Here is a 19,647-nt window from a genome sequence, read left to right as displayed (position 1 = left end):
AGACAAAATCCTAGGAATCCTGATTTTACTCCAGGAGTAGCCTTTGGATTCGCACCAAAAAAGATATTTACGCCATATCTTATGATAGATTTTCCTGGTAACAGGCTTTCGAGCCTGAATCAAGGTATCTATGAGCGACTCAGAGAAACCTCGCTTTGATAGAATCAAGCGTTCAGTCTCCAAGCAGTCAGTTGCAGAGAAATTAGATTTGGATGCTTGAATGGACCTTGAATGAGAAGGTCCTGTCTCAGTGGCAGAGTCCATGGTGGCAGAGATGAAATGTCCACCAGGTCTGCATACCAAGTCCTGCGTGGCCACGCAGGAGCTATCAAGATCACCAAAGCTCTCTCCTGTTTGATTCTGGCAATCAAACGAGGAAGGAGAGGAAATGGTGGAAACACATAAGCCAGGTTGAACGACCAGGGTACTGTTAGAGCATCTATCAGTACAGCCTGAGGATCCCTTGACCTGGATCCGTAACGAGGAAGTTTGGCGTTCTGACGAGAAGCCATCAGATCCAATTCTGGTGTGCCCCATAGCCGAACCAGTTGAGCAAACATCTCTGGATGGAGTTCCCACTCCCCCGGATGAAAAGTCTGAGAACTTAGAAAATCTGCCTCCCAGTTCTCTACTCCTGGGATATAGATCGCTGACAAATGGCAAGAGTGAGCCTCTGCCCATTGGATTATCCTTGAGACCTCAATCATCGCTAAGGAACTCTTTGTTCCGCCCTGATGATTGATATAAGCCACAGTCGTGATGTTGTCCGACTGAATCCTGATGAATCTGGCCGAAGCCAGCTGAGGCCATGCCTGGAGAGCATTGAATATCGCTCTTAATTCCAGAATATTTATCGGTAGGAGAGCCTACTCCCGAGTCCACAAACCCTGTGCTTTCAGGGAATTCCAGACTGCACCCCAGCCCAGAAGGCTGGCGTCTGTCGTCACTATAACCCAATCTGGCCCGCGGAAACACATTCACTGGGACAGATGATCCTGTGACAACCAACAGAGAAGAGAGTCTCTGGTCTCTTGATCCAGATTTATCTGAGGAGATAAATCCACATAATCCCCATTCCACTGATTGAGCATGCATAGTTGCAGTGGTCTGAGATGCAAGCGAGCAAACGGAACTATGTCCATTGCCGCTACCATTAGACCGATGTAGATACGCATCCTTTAAGTCCACGGTGGTCATATATTGACCCTCCTGGATCAATGGTAATATAGTGCGAATGGTCTCCATCTTGAAAGATGGGACTCTTAGGAATTGGTTTAGGATCTTGAGATCTAGAATTGGTCTGAAAGTTCCCTCTTTTTTTGGGAACCACAAACAGATTGGAGTAGAACCCCTTCCCCTGCTCTGCTTTTGGAACTGGGCAGATCACTCCCATGTTAAAAAGGTCTTCTACACAGCGTAAGAACGCCTCTCTTTTGGCGGGTTTACAGACAATTGAGAAAGATGGAACCTCCCCTTTGGAGGAGAATCCTTGAAATCTAGAAGGTATCCCTGGGGTACAATTTCTACTGCCCAGGAATCCTGAACGTCTCTTGCCTAGGCCTGAGCAAAGGGAGAGTCTGCCCCCTACTAGATCCGGTCCCGGATCGGGGGCTACCCCTTCATGCTGACTTAGTGGCAGCAGCAGGCTTTTTGGCCTGTTTACTCTTGTTCCAAGCCTAATTAGGTCTCCAGGTTGGCTTGGATTGAGCAAAGTTCCCCTCTTGCTTTGCTCTTGAAGTTTCGAAAGGAACGAAAATTATTTTGTTTGGTCCTTGTCTGACCCTTCCCTCCAGTAATGTCTGAAATGATCTCTTTCAGTGCAGGCCCGAATAGGGTGTTACCTTTGAAAGGGATGGACAAAAGCTTAGATTTAGATGACACATCAGCTGACCAGGACATAAGCCATAACGCTCTACGCGCTAAAATGGCAAAACCTGAATTCTTTGCCGCTAACTTAGCAAGATGAAAAGCGGCATCTGTAATAAAATAATTAGCTAACTTAAGAGCCTTAATTCTTTCAAGAATATCATCTAGTGGGGTCTCCATCTGAAGAGCCTCTTCTAGAGCCTCAAACCAAAAGGCAGCTGCAGTGGTTACAGGAACAATGCACGCTATAGGTTGAAGAAGAAAACCTTGATGAACAAAAATTTTCTTTAGGAGACCCTCTAATTTTTTATCCATAGGATCAATGAAAGCACAACTGTCTTCAATAGGTATAGTTGTACGCTTAGCCAGAGTAGAAATAGCTCCCTCCACCTTAGGGACTGTCTGCCATGAGTTCTTTATGGTGTCAGATATGGGAAACATTTTCTTAAAAACAGGAGTGGGAGCGAAACGGAATACCTGGTCTATCCCACTCCTTGGTAACAATGTCCGAAATCCTCTTAGGGACCGGAAAAACATCAGTGTAAACAGGAACCTCTAAATATTTGTCCATTTTACACAATTTCTCTGCAACTACAATAGGGTCACAATCATCCAGAGTCGCTAAAACCTCCCTGAGCAATAAGCGGAGGTGCTCTAGCTTAAATTTAAATGCCGTCATATCTGAATCTGTCTGAGGGAACATCTTTCCTGAATCAGAAATCTCTCCCTCAGACAGCAAATCCCTCATCCCTACCTCAGAACATTGTGAGGGAATATCGGATACGGCTACTAAAGCGTCAAAAGGCTCAGCATTTGTTCTAAACCCAGAGTTACTGCGCTTCCCTTGCAACCCAGGCAGCTTAGATAAAACCTCTGTGAGGGTAGTATTCATAACTGAAGCCATATCTTGCAAGGTGAAAGAATTAGACGCACTAGAAGTACTTGGCGTGCTTGTGCCGGCGTTACTGGTTGTGACACTTGGGGAGAACTAGATGGCAAAACCTGATTTCCTTCTGTCTGAGAATCATCTAATGCCAAATTCTTATAAGTCAAAATATGCTGTTTGCAATATATAGACATATTAGTACAAGTGAGACACATTCTAAGAGGGGGTTCCACAATGGCTTCTAAACAAATTGAGCAATGAGTTTCCTCAATGTCAGACATGTTTAACAGGCTAGTAATGAGGCAAGAAAGCTTGGAAAAACACTTTATTTAATGAAAAAAACACAATTTGCAAAAACGGTACTGTGCCTTTAAGAGAAAAAAAGGCATACACAAACTGCAAAACAGGTTAAAATTGCTTCAAAGTTTCCGAAATTTTAACATTATACCCACTAAGCTTTAGAAGGATTGCACCACAAGTAAATAAGCAATAAACCTCCAAATGAAAAAAACGGATTGATAAATGTCTAAAACCGGTTAAAACCCCTATTAGCACCTTTCCACAGCTCTGCTGTGGCCCTACCTGACCTTAGGGAACGATAATATGAGGTTAAAACTTTGATTAGGCCCTCAGAAGAATATCAGGACCTCTGGAGAAGTTGCTTGCTGCTTGACTGTATAACTATGCGCAACTGAGGTGCAAAAATAGGCCCCGCCCACCGCACTCGATGTTGCTGGGGCCTACAGAAATCCAAAAAACCTTGTCTGAAAGCCATGTGGTTTATAACAACCCCAAATAAGCCAAATGAACCCTCAAGCAAATGTCCCATCAAAATAAAAAACATTACCCCCAGAACACAAAAACGTTTGTCCAAATCTCTCATATACAAACTGAGTGCCCAAAAAATTAACCCTTTATCTAAGCTAGTAAAGCCTCTTATAACACTAGTATTACTGCTTCCCCTTCCCCTAATGGGGATACTGTCAGCCTTTCTGAGTTAACACAGTCTCTGCAGAAAATATGACTGAACATACCTCATTGCTGTATAGCAAGAAACCGTTCCTCACACTGAAGTTTTCCTGTACTCCTCAGCTTCTGTGGGAACAGCAGTGGACCTTAGTTACAAATGCTAAGATCATAATCCTCCAGGCAGAAATCTTCATCTATGTCCTGCCTGAGAGTAAATAGTACAACACCGGTAACATTTAAAAATAACAAACTCTTGATTGTAGATAAAATAAAACTAACAGCTTAACACCTCTTTCACTTTACCCTTCCTGCTTAGAGCTGGCAAAGAGAATGACTGGGGGGTGGAGTTAAGGGGGGAGCTATACAGGGAGTGCAGAATTATTAGGCAAATGAGTATTTTGACCACATCATCCTCTTTATGCATGTTGTCTTACTCCAAGCTGTATAGGCCCGAAAGCCTACTACCAATTAAGCATATTAGGTGATGTGCATCTCTGTAATGAGAAGGGGTGTGGTCTAATGACATCAACACCCTATATCAGGTGTGCATAATTATTAGGCAACTTCCTTTCCTTTGGCAAAATGGGTCAAAAGAAGGACTTGACAGGCTCAGAAAAGTAAAAAATAGTGAGATATCTTGAAGAGGGATGCAGCACTCTTAAAATTGCAAAGCTTCTGAAGCGTGATCATCGAACAATCAAGCGTTTCATTCAAAATAGTCAACAGGGTCGCAAGAAGCGTGTGGAAAAACCAAGGCGCAAAATAACTGCCCATGAACTGAGAAAAGTCAAGCGTGTAGCTGCCAAGATGCCACTTGCCACCAGTTTGGCCATATTTCAGAGCTGCAACATCACTGGAGTGCCGAAAAGCACAAGGTGTGCAATACTCAGAGACATGGCCAAGGTAAGAAAGGCTGAAAGACGACCACCACTGAACAAGACACACAAGCTGAAACGTCAAGACTGGGCCAAGAAATATCTCAAGACTGATTTTTCTAAGGTTTTATGGACTGATGAAATGAGAGTGAGTCTTGATGGGCCAGATGGATGGGCCCGTGGCTGGATTGGTAAAGGGCAGAGAGCTCCAGTCTGACTCAGACGCCAGCAAGGTGGAGGTGGAGTACTGGTTTGGACTGGTATCATCAAAGATGAGCTTGTGGGGCCTTTTCGGGTTGAGGATGGAGTCAAGCTCAACTCCCAGTCCTACTGCCAGTTTCTGGAAGACACCTTCTTCAAGCAGTGGTACAGGAAGAAGTCTGCATCCTTCAAGAAAAACATGATTTTCATGCAGGACAATGCTCCATCACACGCGTCCAAGTACTCCACAGCGTGGCTGGCAAGAAAGGGTATAAAAGAAGAAAATCTAATGACATGGCCTCCTTGTTCACCTGATCTGAACCCCATTGAGAACCTGTGGTCCATCATCAAATGTGAGATTTACAAGGAGGGAAAACAGTACACCTCTCTGAACAGTGTCTGGGAGGCTGTGGTTGCTGCTGCACGCAATGTTGATGGTGAACAGATCAAAACACTGACAGAATCCATGGATGGCAGGCTTTTGAGTGTCCTTGCAAAGAAAGGTGGCTATATTGGTCACTGATTTGTTTTTGTTTTGTTTTTGAATGTCAGAAATGTATATTTGTGAATGTTGAGATGTTATATTGTTTTCACTGGTAAAAATAAATAATTGAAATGGGTATATATTTGTTTTTTGTTAAGTTGCCTAATAATTATGCACAGTAATAGTCACCTGCACACACAGATATCCCCCTAAAATAGCTAAAACTAAAAACAAACTAAAAACTACTTCCAAAACTATTCAGCTTTGATATTAATTAGTTTTTTGGGTTCATTGAGAACATGGTTGTTGTTCAATAATAAAATTAATCCTCAAAAATACAACTTGCCTAATAATTCTGCACTCCCTGTAGAGACAGCTCTGCTATGGGTGCTCTCTTTGCCACTTCCTGTTAGGAAGGATAATATCCCACAAGTAAGGATGAATCCGTGGACTCGGTACATCATGCAAAAGAAAAAGACATCTGCATGTTATTCCCAGACTAATCTTTTCTTTGACATCACCATTCTATCTAGCATTTATTTAGTGTTTAATATCCCTTTAATATGTATAGCGTAGCTGAAGGAGGCAAAAAGACAGAAAGCTCCAAGAATATTAAAGGGACATACAAATGTAAAAAGAAAATGCTCTCATGTGTTATAGCATTTTATTATCTGACTGTTTTACATATCACTGTGTTAAACACATAATTGAAATCAGCTCCAATGGCAAGCAACATGTGTAGCAACAAATCACCAAATAATTCCCAGTAGTGCATTGCTGCTCCTGAGCCTATCTAGGTATGTTTTTAATAAAGGATACCAAGAGAAAGAAGTCAATTTGATAGTAGTAAATTGAAAAAAAAGTATTTAAAAATTGAGTGCTATATCTTAATCATGAAAATGTTGTTTCTAGTTTCATGTAACCAAACACTATGGATATGAGAGAGACAGAGAGAGAGAGAGAGAGAGAGAGAGAGAGAGAGAATGAGTGAGAGACAGAAAATGAGACAGAGAGAGAAAATGAGAAAGAATGAGAGAGAGAGAGAGAGAGAGAGAGAGAGAGAGAGAGAATGAGAGAAACAATGAGAGAGAACTAGAGAATGAGAGAGAGAGAGAGAGAGAGAGAGAGAATGAGAGAGACAGAAAATAAGACAGAGAGAATGAGAGAGAGAATGAGAGAGAGAGAATGAGAGAGAGAGAGAGAGAGAGAGAGAGAGATGGAGAGAGAGATAGAGCGAGAGAAAGAGAGAGAATGAGAAAAAGAAAGAATGAGAAACAGAGAGAATGAGAGAGAGAGAGAAAGGGAGAGAGAGAGAATGAGAGAAAGAGAATGAGAGAGAAAGAGAGAATGAGAAGGAGAGAGAATGAGAGATAGAGAGAATATATATATATATATATATATATATTATATATGCTTGTGTCTAGCAATCAAGGTACATATCAATGATTCTTTATGTATATTTGTGTCACAACAGAGCTGATGTTAATGTGCAATATTTTATCTTCTTTGATGTTCAGTACTGGCTCTGACGTTTAATGACTGACAAACTATCAGCAACCTTGGATATTTCTATTAAACATGAACCACGCAGAGGCATGGTTGCCAAGCAACTTGTAAGATAGAACTGTTGGGTCAGCTGCCTAGCAGTAGATGCACTGTATCTAGCTGCCCTTCGTTGTACACATTCTAAGGTTCATGTAGACTTATTAGTACTGATCCTTATAGGGTTAAGGACAGAGATATCAATCCCCTCCATACCAGTATGTTTAACTCTTTGGTTGCTTGAGACTGTGGTAACAAATGAATGCACAGTATATTGTACCACTTATATATATATATATATTGGCATAGTGCACTGCACTGTTATAAATATTACAGCAACCCTGGCAGGAAGTGCTGGCACTAGCTTATAAAACAATAAAAACTAACAATGCCGAAACTCTCTCTTGAACTCTGTCCTTTCTCCTCTCATTCTCTTTAAAATCTCACTGTACTGAAAAGACCATAAATTCAACATTTCATCACCTTCCCTCAATTTCGTTTCTCCACTGGGCAGCAAGAGTATTTTGGCAAAAGTATCTTCTGGAATATGAGGTCATGAGTACTTGGCCAAAATTGTCTTTTTCCGCTAATAAACTTGTTTGGAAATATGCAAAACCATCTCACTTGAGTGTTTATGACGATAACAATTAACGCAAATGCACTTAGAATACCAATCTATATTTTTACCATTGTCCCTAAAATAAAATGTTCTTTTATATTCCTGGTGGACTTTCGAATCCACCTTAGGATTTACTTCTAATCATTACAAACTGAAAATAAATTTACGCCTTAAGCCAAAATATGTTGCTAGTAGCTCAAGCTGAAGCGTATACACTCGGGAGGAATATTTTTCCATATATTAACTTCTCCATGCAACTACTGAGAAAACCATTTTTTATATGTGCCATTTTACATTCATTTCAATACTTTCCCACTTAGATATAAAAGTATAACTTTAGTGACTTAAGGATATCAAAGGAAATAACAGATAATTATATTAAAATATCCCATATGTAATAGTAAAAATATGCATTAACATTAATAGCTTGTTCCAAATATGCCATTATTATAGAGTATATTATAAAGGGACATGAAACTTGAAAGTATTCTTTCATGATTCAGATAGAGCATACCATTGTGAACAACTTTTCAATTTACCTCTTGTATTTAATTTGCTTTGTTCTCGTGGTATCCTTTGTTGAAACATATACCTATAATAATGAACTGCTGATTGGTGGCTGACATTCCTTGTCACGGATTCAAGCAACATTGGAAATGTTGGGTTTTATATCCCTTTAAGTCCTTGTACAGCCTTGTACAATATTAATAGAACACAAACATCCAAATTAATGATTTAGATACACTGTACTATTTATAAAAACCTTTTTATTTTATGTCTATCACTTGTATCAAATATATGTCTGTATCCTTTGAATGAATGAGTCCTGAGCACTATGTGGCACAAATATAATGATCAAGCCATGTGCACACTCTTGAGAGAGAGGTTAATGTAATAACAGGAGGAGATTTAGAAGTTTATTTAAAATTCTGAATCTTTATCATGAAAGTTTCAATCTTACTTCAATGTCAGTCAACAATCAACAGTCTTTTTTTTTTTTTTTTTTGTACATTATTACAGGTAATCCTCAGTTTAAGCCGGGGTTAGGTTTCAGAAGGAATGGTTGTAAATTGAAACCGTTGTAAATTGAAACCATTGTAAATTGAAACCCAGTTTATAATGTAAGTCAGTGGGAAGTGAGGGAGTTAGGTTTCAGGCCCCTATCAAAATTGGCATAAGTAACACCTAATACATTATTTTTAGCTTTGAAATAAAGACTTTAAATGCTAAACAGCATTATAAACCTAATAAAATAATCACACAACACAGAATATATAATTAAACTAAATTAAATGAACAAAAACATCAGCTAAACAGCATTATAAACCTAATAAAATAATCACAACACACAGACTTTACTTGCATTTTTCTGCAAACAGTTCTTTCTATGCATTCCAATCTGGACTGATTTATAGACAGGAAGATCTTGTTCCTTTGCAAGCTGCTCGATAGCTCAGGTCTGCTTAAACCGATTAATTTCAGCTTGCTTGGCTTGCATATCTTTGCTGCAACACAAGCGGACAGCTCCACCTACTGGCTATATGCACTGTTTCTCAATGCTTTTCAATAGCAGTCACATGACTGAAAAAAAATTTGTTATTCTGAAACGGTGCAAATTGAACCGTTGTAAACCGAGGGCCACTTGTACATTTATAGTGAGGTTTTTTGATAAATTACAAGCTGAGGGTGCTTTTTAAAAGTTGTTACTTTATTAAATGGATATAAAAGTAAAAAAAAGATTGAATATATTAGAGCATTTTATTATTGCTTGTTTAAAAACTGTGTTTAAATCTTGCAAATGGATTAAACACATAGTTAAAGTCAGCAGAAATGCACTAGTGGAAGCTACCTAAACATCTTGTGAGCCAATAAAGACAACTGTGTGTAGCCACCAATCGCCAGCTACCTCCCAGTAGTGTAGGATATGTACATATACTTTTTCAACAAAGGACACCAAGAGAACAAATAACATTTCAATATAGAAGTGAATCTGAATCAGGCACGTTTAATTTTGACTGTCCTGTCCTTTTAAATAGATTTGTTTAACTGTTCTAATAAAAAAAAGCACTAAGCAGTGTCTTATACTTAATATAAATCAGCATAATACGTATTATCTATCATTGTAAATACATTTTACCTTTTATTTATTTTTTTAAACTTAATTTGTGCAGTGTCCATTACTTCCTCTCACAACCCTACAAGAAGGCTGTGGTCTCTGCAGGAAGGTTGAGCTAGCTTGATGTCATAAAACTTCTAGAGTAACATGAGCTGCTTTACTATTACGTGAATAGACTACATAAACAGGGAGTTCAATTTGCCCATGCTCAGAAAAGGAACATAAGCTGCCAAAATGTAAGCTCTCTTGTTTGTATCTTTTTACACAATCTGTTTATTTTACTGTTTACTCTGATTTAACATTTGCTTTTACCAAACGATCACTGTTTAATATCCCTTTAACTTAGAAATTGTCATATTAGGGCTAAAAAATTATTAAACTATTTGTAAATTCTTGAATTATGCTACAAGTTTTACTGTGAGGGTGGTATACATTTGTTAAAAAAACAATTTTGCTATATATGAAAAGTTTAATTGCATTTTTTGTGTGTTTAAAGATGTTAAACGAATAGTAAAGGCAGTGCAGTTAAATGTATGCATCGTAGACATACAATCCTCCAAGGTCTCATACGATTATTCATCCTGTAAACGTTTATTTTTAATGATACATCTTACTATAACACAAGCAGCAGGCCACCCCAGTGTAGAACCTGCTTTTTTTTCTATGACGATGCGGGCGGTACAATCACTGCGCAGGCTGTAAGTTTCTTCCAGTAGAGGTGAGGGAGCCCACTGCTATTAAAAGTCCAAGACCGCCTGCATTGTCATCAAATAAATAGGCTTTACACAGTGGTGGCCGACTGCTTGTTTCAGGTCAAGTGGTACGAACAATACCTACATTAAACTTGGTCGATGCCATTGAGTGGTCCTGTTGTTATGGTTCACATAATATGTGCGCCCAAGGTTGTCTACTTTCTCTTCCCATCCTGGTGGCATAGGTGGAGCTGGTAATTCTTGCTGATGTGGGGAGTTGGAATCATTTGAATCTACAGCATTCCAGGCTTGCTGTAAAGAAGATAGAAGTACTTGACATGAGTTTACCCTTCTGAACTAAATCTTGAAACATGATTTCTGGCATCTTATATGTGTAGGAAGAAATATGTGTAGAATAACAAATATATACTGTGCATTTTGTGATGAGCCTCTGTTATAATCTTATCTTTACTGTTATCAGAGGAGCATTTGGAGCAAGTCTACATAAATTTCTGATTTGTCTATCTATATTTGGGTGTGTATATTTGCATGTAGAAAAATATCAATATAATTTGCATAAATGTACCCACATATATCTGCAAAAAACAATACAGAATTATTCAAATATGGGGGAAATCCATTGTATAATTTTTTTAAATTACATTTTCTATATAGCATGGGAGTTATTATTTCCTAAACCTTTAGCACAACCACCTGATTTTGTTTCATACACCAATTGTTCTATCAGATGATCGACTGTTGCTATGGTGATCACCTGATAACCACGTGTGTGACTTCTCATGTGACAGGTGGGCCCTTCCCTCATTGTTGTGTATATATACAATTTAGAGCCCAGAGCACCCAAAAGGTTACCTATGGCAATTACCAGATATCTAGAAGGCATGAGACGCCTCATTTGAAAGAGGATTTTCCCCTTTATCATACTGTAGTATTGTGCTTGCTTGTTGTATACAGTCTTTAAGGGAATCCACAAAGACAAGAGAGGACATGTGGCGCTTCTGTCCTCTCTTGTCTTTGTAGATTGCTGCTTTGGATCCCGGCCTGGATCTCTACAGATAGCTGCCTGACTTCCACCCCAGTGACTCTTCACCAGTATTATTAGAGACTATTATACTATCTGATCATATCCTTCTATATATATGTCATTTAGTGTTTTGTATTAATCAGTTCACACACCTTTGTGAAGCATGATACTCTGAGGTCTAGTTACCTGCCTACCATTGTATTTATATTTTTTATCCTTGTCTTTCACTTAGGAGGTTGTGTTATATATCTATCTTGCTACTACAATTGTTACATTAGACTGTATAGTCTCATGACCAGTATTTTATCTTTCTCTTATGAGGTTTTTGTCTGCTTTATATGATATATAAGATTGAATAACTCTATCATTATACTTATTAGGATTACAGATTATCCCCCCCTACGGCGCCCCCTCCTTTTCTTGTATACTTCTTTAAGGGAATATAGGCTCTTTTGGAGTTACTGCCCCATACGGTAAATACATTAGGTAAGTGATTCTCATACACTGCCCTGGTGCTTTGCTGGGGCAGGTGGCCAACATTATTAGGCTAGGGAGTCACTTCAATCTCTACATCAAAAGACAGAGGGAGATATGGATTTCATCAGAGCCCTCCTCCTTTCTTCCAAATAATACAATTTTATTGAAGCTGCAGGTGAATGAGAATTTTACAGCAGATTTCCCTCTTTCCAATGAGGGGTTTCTTGTCCAGAAGATCTCTCCATTCACACCACTAAAAATGAGAAAGTATCACTGTCCCTTGGATTTTCCAGATTGTATCTAACACCATCATATACAGGGTGGAGACCCCACACATCAAAATGTGTGTGTGTGTGTGTGGGGGGGGGGGGTGAATGAGGAGGCACTTTAAATATCTCCTTATTCTCTAAATCCTCGTGCACAGATCTGCTATATGCAACAGGACAGATTATTATTTCTACACAGCAAGCAATGCAAAACATAACACCGTACTTTACCAAGATATATGAGGAAACAACTTTTCATGTTTGGTTTAGTGGTATAAAACCATATACATTACAGAAACAGGTGGAGTAACACACAATATAAATGGTTGTAACCACCTATGTTTCAGATTAAAAAAGCAAGAAAAAAAACATGACAGACAGGAAGAAACCCCCCCAAAAAACAGTGCCTCAGCCACATAAAAAAAAACAGAATTTATGTTTACCTGATAAATTTCTTTCTCCAACGGTGTGTCCGGTCCACGGCGTCATCCTTACTTGTGGGATATTCTCTTCCCCAACAGGAAATGGCAAAGAGCCCAGCAAAGCTGGTCACATGATCCCTCCTAGGCTCCGCCTACCCCAGTCATTCGACCGACGTTAAGGAGGAATATTTGCATAGGAGAAACCATATGGTACCGTGGTGACTGTAGTTAAAGAAAATAAAATATCAGACCTGATTAAAAAAACCAGGGCGGGCCGTGGACCGGACACACCGTTGGAGAAAGAAATTTATCAGGTAAACATAAATTCTGTTTTCTCCAACATAGGTGTGTCCGGTCCACGGCGTCATCCTTACTTGTGGGAACCAATACCAAAGCTTTAGGACACGGATGAAGGGAGGGAGCAAATCAGGTCACCTAAATGGAAGGCACCACGGCTTGCAAAACCTTTCTCCCAAAAATAGCCTCAGAAGAAGCAAAAGTATCAAACTTGTAAAATTTGGTAAAAGTGTGCAGTGAAGACCAAGTCGCTGCCCTACATATCTGATCAACAGAAGCCTCGTTCTTGAAGGCCCATGTGGAAGCCACAGCCCTAGTGGAATGAGCTGTGATTCTTTCGGGAGGCTGCCGTCCGGCAGTCTCGTAAGCCAATCTGATGATGCTTTTAATCCAAAAAGAGAGAGAGGTAGAAGTTGCTTTTTGACCTCTCCTTTTACCTGAATAAACAACAAACAAGGAAGATGTTTGTCTAAAATCCTTTGTAGCATCTAAATAGAATTTTAGAGCGCGAACAACATCCAAATTGTGCAACAAACGTTCCTTCTTTGAAACTGGTTTTGGACACAGAGAAGGTACGATAATCTCCTGGTTAATGTTTTTGTTAGAAACAACTTTTGGAAGAAAACCAGGTTTAGTACGTAAAACCACCTTATCTGCATGGAACACCAGATAAGGAGGAGAACACTGCAGAGCAGATAATTCTGAGACTCTTCTAGCAGAAGAAATCGCAACTAAAAACAAAACTTTCCAAGATAATAACTTAATATCAACGGAATGTAAGGGTTCAAACGGAACCCCCTGAAGAACTGAAAGAACTAAATTGAGACTCCAAGGAGGAGTCAAAGGTTTGTAAACAGGCTTGATTCTAACCAGAGCCTGAACAAAGGCTTGAACATCTGGCACAGCTGCCAGCTTTTTGTGAAGTAATACCGACAAGGCAGAAATCTGTCCCTTCAGGGAACTTGCAGATAATCCTTTTTCCAATCCTTCTTGAAGGAAGGATAGAATCCTAGGAATCTTAACCTTGTCCCAAGGGAATCCTTTAGATTCACACCAACAGATATATTTTTTCCAAATTTTGTGGTAAATCTTTCTAGTCACAGGCTTTCTGGCCTGAACAAGAGTATCGATCACAGAATCTGAGAATCCTCGCTTCGATAAAATCAAGCGTTCAATCTCCAAGCAGTCAGCTGGAGTGAAACCAGATTCGGATGTTCGAACGGACCCTGAACAAGAAGGTCTCGTCTCAAAGGTAGCTTCCAAGGTGGAGCCGATGACATATTCACCAGATCTGCATACCAAGTCCTGCGTGGCCACGCAGGAGCTATCAAGATCACCGACGCCCTCTCCTGCTTGATCCTGGCTATCAGCCTGGGGATGAGAGGAAATGGCGGGAACACATAAGCTAGTTTGAAGGTCCAAGGTGCTACTAGTGCATCCACTAGAGCCGCCTTGGGATCCCTGGATCTGGCCCCGTAGCAAGGAACTTTGAAGTTCTGACGAGAGGCCATCAGATCCATGTCTGGAATGCCCCACAGGTGAGTGACTTGGGCAAAGATTTCCGGATGGAGTTCCCACTCCCCCGGATGCAATGTCTGACGACTCAGAAAATCCGCTTCCCAATTTTCCACTCCTGGGATGTGGATAGCAGACAGGTGGCAGGAGTGAGACTCCGCCCAAAGAATAATTTTGGTTACTTCTTCCATCGCTAGGGAACTCCTTGTTCCCCCCTGATGGTTGATGTACGCAACAGTCGTCATGTTGTCTGATTGAAACCGTATGAACCTGGTCCTCGCAAGCTGGGGCCAGGCCTGGAGCGCATTGAATATCGCTCTCAGTTCCAGAATATTTATCGGTAGAAGAGATTCTTCCCGAGACCAAAGACCCTGAGCTTTCAGGGATCCCCAGACCGCGCCCCAGCCTATCAGACTGGCGTCGGTCGTGACAATGACCCACTCTGGTCTGTGGAACATCATCCCTTGAGACAGATTGTCCAGGGACAGCCACCAACGGAGTGAGTCTCTGGTCCTCTGATTTACTTGTATCTTCGGAGACAAGTCTGTATAGTCCCCATTCCACTGACTGAGCATGCACAGTTGTAATGGTCTTAGATGAATGCGCGCAAAAGGAACTATGTCTATCGCCGCCACCATCAACCCGATCACTTCCATGCACTGAGCTATGGAAGGAAGAGGAACGGAATGAAGTATCCGACAAGAGTCCAGAAGCTTTGTTTTTCTGGCCTCTGTTAGAAAGATCCTCATTTCTAAGGAGTCTATAATTGTTCCCAAGAAGGGAACCCTTGTTGACGGGGATAGAGAACTCTTTTCCACGTTCACTTTCCAGCCGTGAGATCTGAGAAAGGCCAGGACAATGTCCGTGTGAGCCTTTGCTTGAGGAAGGGACGACGCTTGAATCAGAATGTCGTCCAGGTAAGGTACTACTGCAATGCCCCTTGGTCTTAGCACCGCTAGAAGGGACCCTAGTACCTTTGTGAAAATCCTTGGAGCAGTGGCTAATCCGAAAGGAAGCGCCACGAACTGGTAATGTTTGTCCAGGAATGCAAACCTTAGGAACCGATGATGTTCCTTGTGGATAGGAATATGTAGATACGCATCCTTTAAATCCACCGTGGTCATAAATTGACCTTCCTGGATGGAAGGAAGGATAGTTCGAATGGTTTCCATCTTGAACGATGGGACCTTGAGAAATTTGTTTAAGATCTTGAGATCTAGGATTGGTCTGAACGTTCCCTCTTTTTTGGGAACTATGAACAGATTGGAGTAGAACCCCATCCCTTGTTCTCTTAATGGAACAGGATGAATCACTCCCATTTTTAACAGGTCTTCTACACAATGTAAGAACGCCTGTCTTTTTATGTGGTCTGAAGACAACTGCGACTTGTGGAACCTCCCCCTTGGGGGAAGTCCCTTGAATTCCAGAAGATAACCCTGGGAGACTATTTCTAGCGCCCAAGGATCCAGAACATCTCTTGCCCAAGCCTGAGCGAAGAGAGAGAGTCTGCCCCCCACCAGATCCGGTCCCGGATCGGGGGCCAATATTTCATGCTGTCTTGGTAGCAGTGGCAGGTTTCTTGGCCTGCTTTCCCTTGTTCCAGCCTTGCATTGGTCTCCAAGCTGGCTTGGCCCGAGAAGTATTACCCTCTTGCTTAGAGGACGTAACACCTTGGGCTGGTCCGTTTTTACGAAAGGGACGAAAATTAGGTCTATTTTTTGCCTTGAAGGGCCGATCCTGAGGAAGGGCGTGGCCCTTACCCCCAGTGATATCAGAGATAATCTCTTTCAAGTCAGGACCAAACAGCGTTTTCCCCTTGAAAGGAATGTTTAGTAGCTTGTTCTTGGAAGACGCATCAGCCGACCAAGATTTCAACCAAAGCGCTCTGCGCGCCACAATAGCAAACCCAGAGTTCTTAGCCGCTAACTTAGCCAATTGCAAAGAGGCGTCTAGAGTGAAAGAATTAGCCAATTTGAGAGCATTGATTCTGTCCATAATCTCCTCATAAGGAGGAGAGTCACTATCGAGCACCTTAAGCAGTTCATCAAACCAGAAATATGCGGCTGTAGTGACAGGGACAATGCATGAAATGGGTTGTAGAAGGTAACCCTGCTGAACAAACATCTTTTTAAGCAAACCTTCTAATTTTTTATCCATAGGATCTTTGAAAGCACAACTATCCTCTATGGGAATAGTGGTGCGTTTGTTTAAAGTAGAAACCGCTCCCTCGACCTTGGGGACTGACTGCCATAAGTCCTTTCTGGGGTCGACCATAGGAAACAATTTTTTAAATATGGGGGGAGGGACGAAAGGAATACTGGGCCTTTCCCATTCTTTATTAACAATGTCCGCCACCCGCTTGGGTATAGGAAAAGCTTCTGGGAGCCCCGGCACCTCTAGGAACTTGTCCATTTTACATAGTTTCTCTGGGATGACTAAATTTTCACAATCATCCAGAGTGGATAATACCTCCTTAAGCAAAATGCGGAGATGTTCCAATTTAAATTTAAATGTAATCACATCAGATTCAGCCTGCTGAGAAATGTTCCCTAAATCAGTAATTTCTCCCTCAGACAAAACCTCCCTGGCCCCCTCAGATTGGGTTAGGGGCCCTTCAGAGATATTAATATCAGCGTCGTCATGCTCTTCAGTAACTAAAACAGAGCAGCCACGCTTACGCTGACAAGGGTTCATTTTGGCTAAAATGTTTTTGACAGAATTATCCATTACAGCCGTTAATTGTTGCATAGTAAGGAGTATTGGCGCGCTAGATGTACTAGGGGCCTCCTGAGTGGGCAAGACTCGTGTAGACGAAGGAGGGAATGATGCAGTACCATGCTTACTCCCCTCACTTGAGGAATCATCTTGGGCATCATTGTCATTATCACATAAATCACATTTATTTAAATGAATAGGAATTCTGGCTTCCCCACATTCAGAACACAGTCTATCTGGTAGTTCAGACATGTTAAACAGGCATAAACTTGATCAGAAAGTACAAAAAACGTTTTAAAATAAAACCGTTACTGTCACTTTAAATTTTAAACTGAACACACTTTATTACTGCAATTGCGAAAAAACATGAAGGAATTGTTCAAAATTCACCAAATTTTCACCACAGCGTCTTAAAGCCTTGAAAATATTGCACACCAATTTTGGAAGCTTTAACCCTTAAAATAACGGAACCGGAGCCGTTTTAAGCTTTAAACCCCTTTACAGTTCCTGGTATCTGCTTTGCTGAGACCCAACCAAACCCAAAGGGGAATACGATACCAAATGACGCCTTCAGAAGTCTTTTATAAGTATCAGAGCTCTTCTCACATGCGACTGCATGCCATGCCTCTCAAAAACAAGTGCGCAACACCGGCGCGAAAATGAGACTCTGCCTATGCTTTGGGAAAGCCCCTAAAGAATAAGGTGTCTAAAACAGTGCCTGCCGATATTATTAAATCAAAATACCCAGAGTAAATGATTCCTCAAGGCTAAATAAGTGTTAATATCAATCGATTTAGCCCAAAAAAAAATCTACAGTTTAAATAAGCCCTTGTGAAGCCCTTATTTACAATCGTAATAAACATGGCTTACCGGATCCCATAGGGAAAATGACAGCTTCCAGCATTACATCGTCTTGTTAGAATGTGTCATACCTCAAGCAGCAAGAGACTGCAAACTGTTCCCCCAACTGAAGTTAATTGCTCTCAACAGTCCTGTGTGGAACAGCCATGGATTTTAGTTACGGTTGCTAAAATCATTTTCCTCATACAAACAGAATTCTTCATCTCTTTTCTGTTTCTGAGTAAATAGTACGTACCAGCACTATTTTAAAATAACAAACTCTTGATTGAATAATGAAAAACTACAGTTAAACACTAAAAAACTCTAAGCCATCTCCGTGGAGATGTTGCCTGTACAACGGCAAAGAGAATGACTGGGGTAGGCGGAGCCTAGGAGGGATCATGTGACCAGCTTTGCTGGGCTCTTTGCCATTTCCTGTTGGGGAAGAGAATATCCCACAAGTAAGGATGACGCCGTGGACCGGACACACCTATGTTGGAGAAACATAATTTATGCTTACCTGATAAATTTATTTCTCTTGTAGTGTATCCAGTCCACGGATCATCCATTACTTGTGGGATATTCTCCTTCCCAACAGGAAGTTGCAAGAGGATCACCCACAGCAGAGCTGCTATATAGCTCCTCCCCTCACTGCCATATCCAGTCATTCGACCGAAACAAGCCGAGAAAGGAGAAACCATAGGGTGCAGTGGTGACTGTAGTTTAATTAAAATTTAGACCTGCCTGAAAAGGACAGGGCGGGCCGTGGACTGGATACACTACAAGAGAAATAAATTTATCAGGTAAGCATAAATTATGTTTTCTCTTGTTAAGTGTATCCAGTCCACGGATCATCCATTACTTGTGGGATACCAATACCAAAGCTAAAGTACACGGATGATGGGAGGGACAAGGCAGGAACTTAAACGGAAGGAACCACTGCCTGTAGAACCTTTCTCCCAAAAACAGCTTCCGAAGAAGCAAAAGTATCAAATTTGTAAAATTTGGAAAAAGTATGAAGGGAAGACCAAGTTGCAGCCTTGCAAATCTGTTCAACAGAGGCCTCATTTTTAAAGGCCCAGGTGGAAGCCACAGCTCTAGTAGAATGAGATGTAATCCTTTCAGGAGGCTGCTGTCCAGCAGTCTCATGGGCTAAATGGATTATACTCCGAAGCCAAAAAGAAAGAGAGGTTGCCGAGGCCTTCTGACCTCTCCTCTGTCCAGAGTAAACAACAAACAGGTTAGATGTTTGGTGAAAATCTTTAGTAGCCTGTAAGTAAAACTTCAAGGCACGGACTACGTCTAGATTATGCAAAAGATGTTCCTTCTTTGAAGAAGGATTAGGACATAATGATGGAACAACAATCTCTTGATTGATATTCCTGTTAGAAACCACCTTAGGTAAAAACCCAGGTTTTATCTGAATGAAAGATCAGATAAGGAGAATCACAATGTAAGGCAGATAACTCCGAGACTCTTCGAGCCGAGGAAATAGCCATCAGAAAAAGAACTTTCCATGAAAGAAGTTTGATATCAGTAGAATGAAGGGGTTCAAACGGAACCCCTTAAAGAACGTTAAGAACCAAGTTTAAGCTCCATGGAGGAGCAACAGGTTTAAACACAGGCTTAATTCTAACTAAAGCCTGACAAAATGCCTGAACGTCTGGAACTTCTGCCAGACGCTTGTGTAAAAGAATAGACAGAGCAGAAATCTGTCCCTTTAAAGAACTAGCTGATAATCCTTTGTCCAAACCCTCATGGAGGAAGGACAATATCCTAGGAATCCTAACCCTACTCCATGAGTAATTCTTGGATTCACC

The 19,647-nt window shown here is 40.9% G+C and overlaps 1 protein-coding gene across 14 annotated transcripts in view; it reads right to left on the bottom strand.

Annotated features, from left to right (window-relative positions):
- Positions 1-19,647, bottom strand: part of NEDD4L (NEDD4 like E3 ubiquitin protein ligase) — an 826,963-nt gene that overhangs the window by 157,240 nt on the left and 650,076 nt on the right. For all 14 annotated transcript variants that reach the window (XM_053701158.1, XM_053701159.1, XM_053701160.1 and 11 more), the window contains one exon: positions 10,396-10,562. In XM_053701158.1, coding sequence (XP_053557133.1) covers positions 10,396-10,562 — 167 coding nt within the window. The remainder of the gene's footprint in view (positions 1-10,395; positions 10,563-19,647) is intronic.

Source organism: Bombina bombina, chromosome 2, assembly GCF_027579735.1.
Source record: "Bombina bombina isolate aBomBom1 chromosome 2, aBomBom1.pri, whole genome shotgun sequence".
Taxonomy (NCBI): domain Eukaryota; kingdom Metazoa; phylum Chordata; class Amphibia; order Anura; family Bombinatoridae; genus Bombina; species Bombina bombina.
Note: the sequence above shows the minus strand (reverse complement) of the source record. Positions and strands in the feature narration are given on the sequence as shown.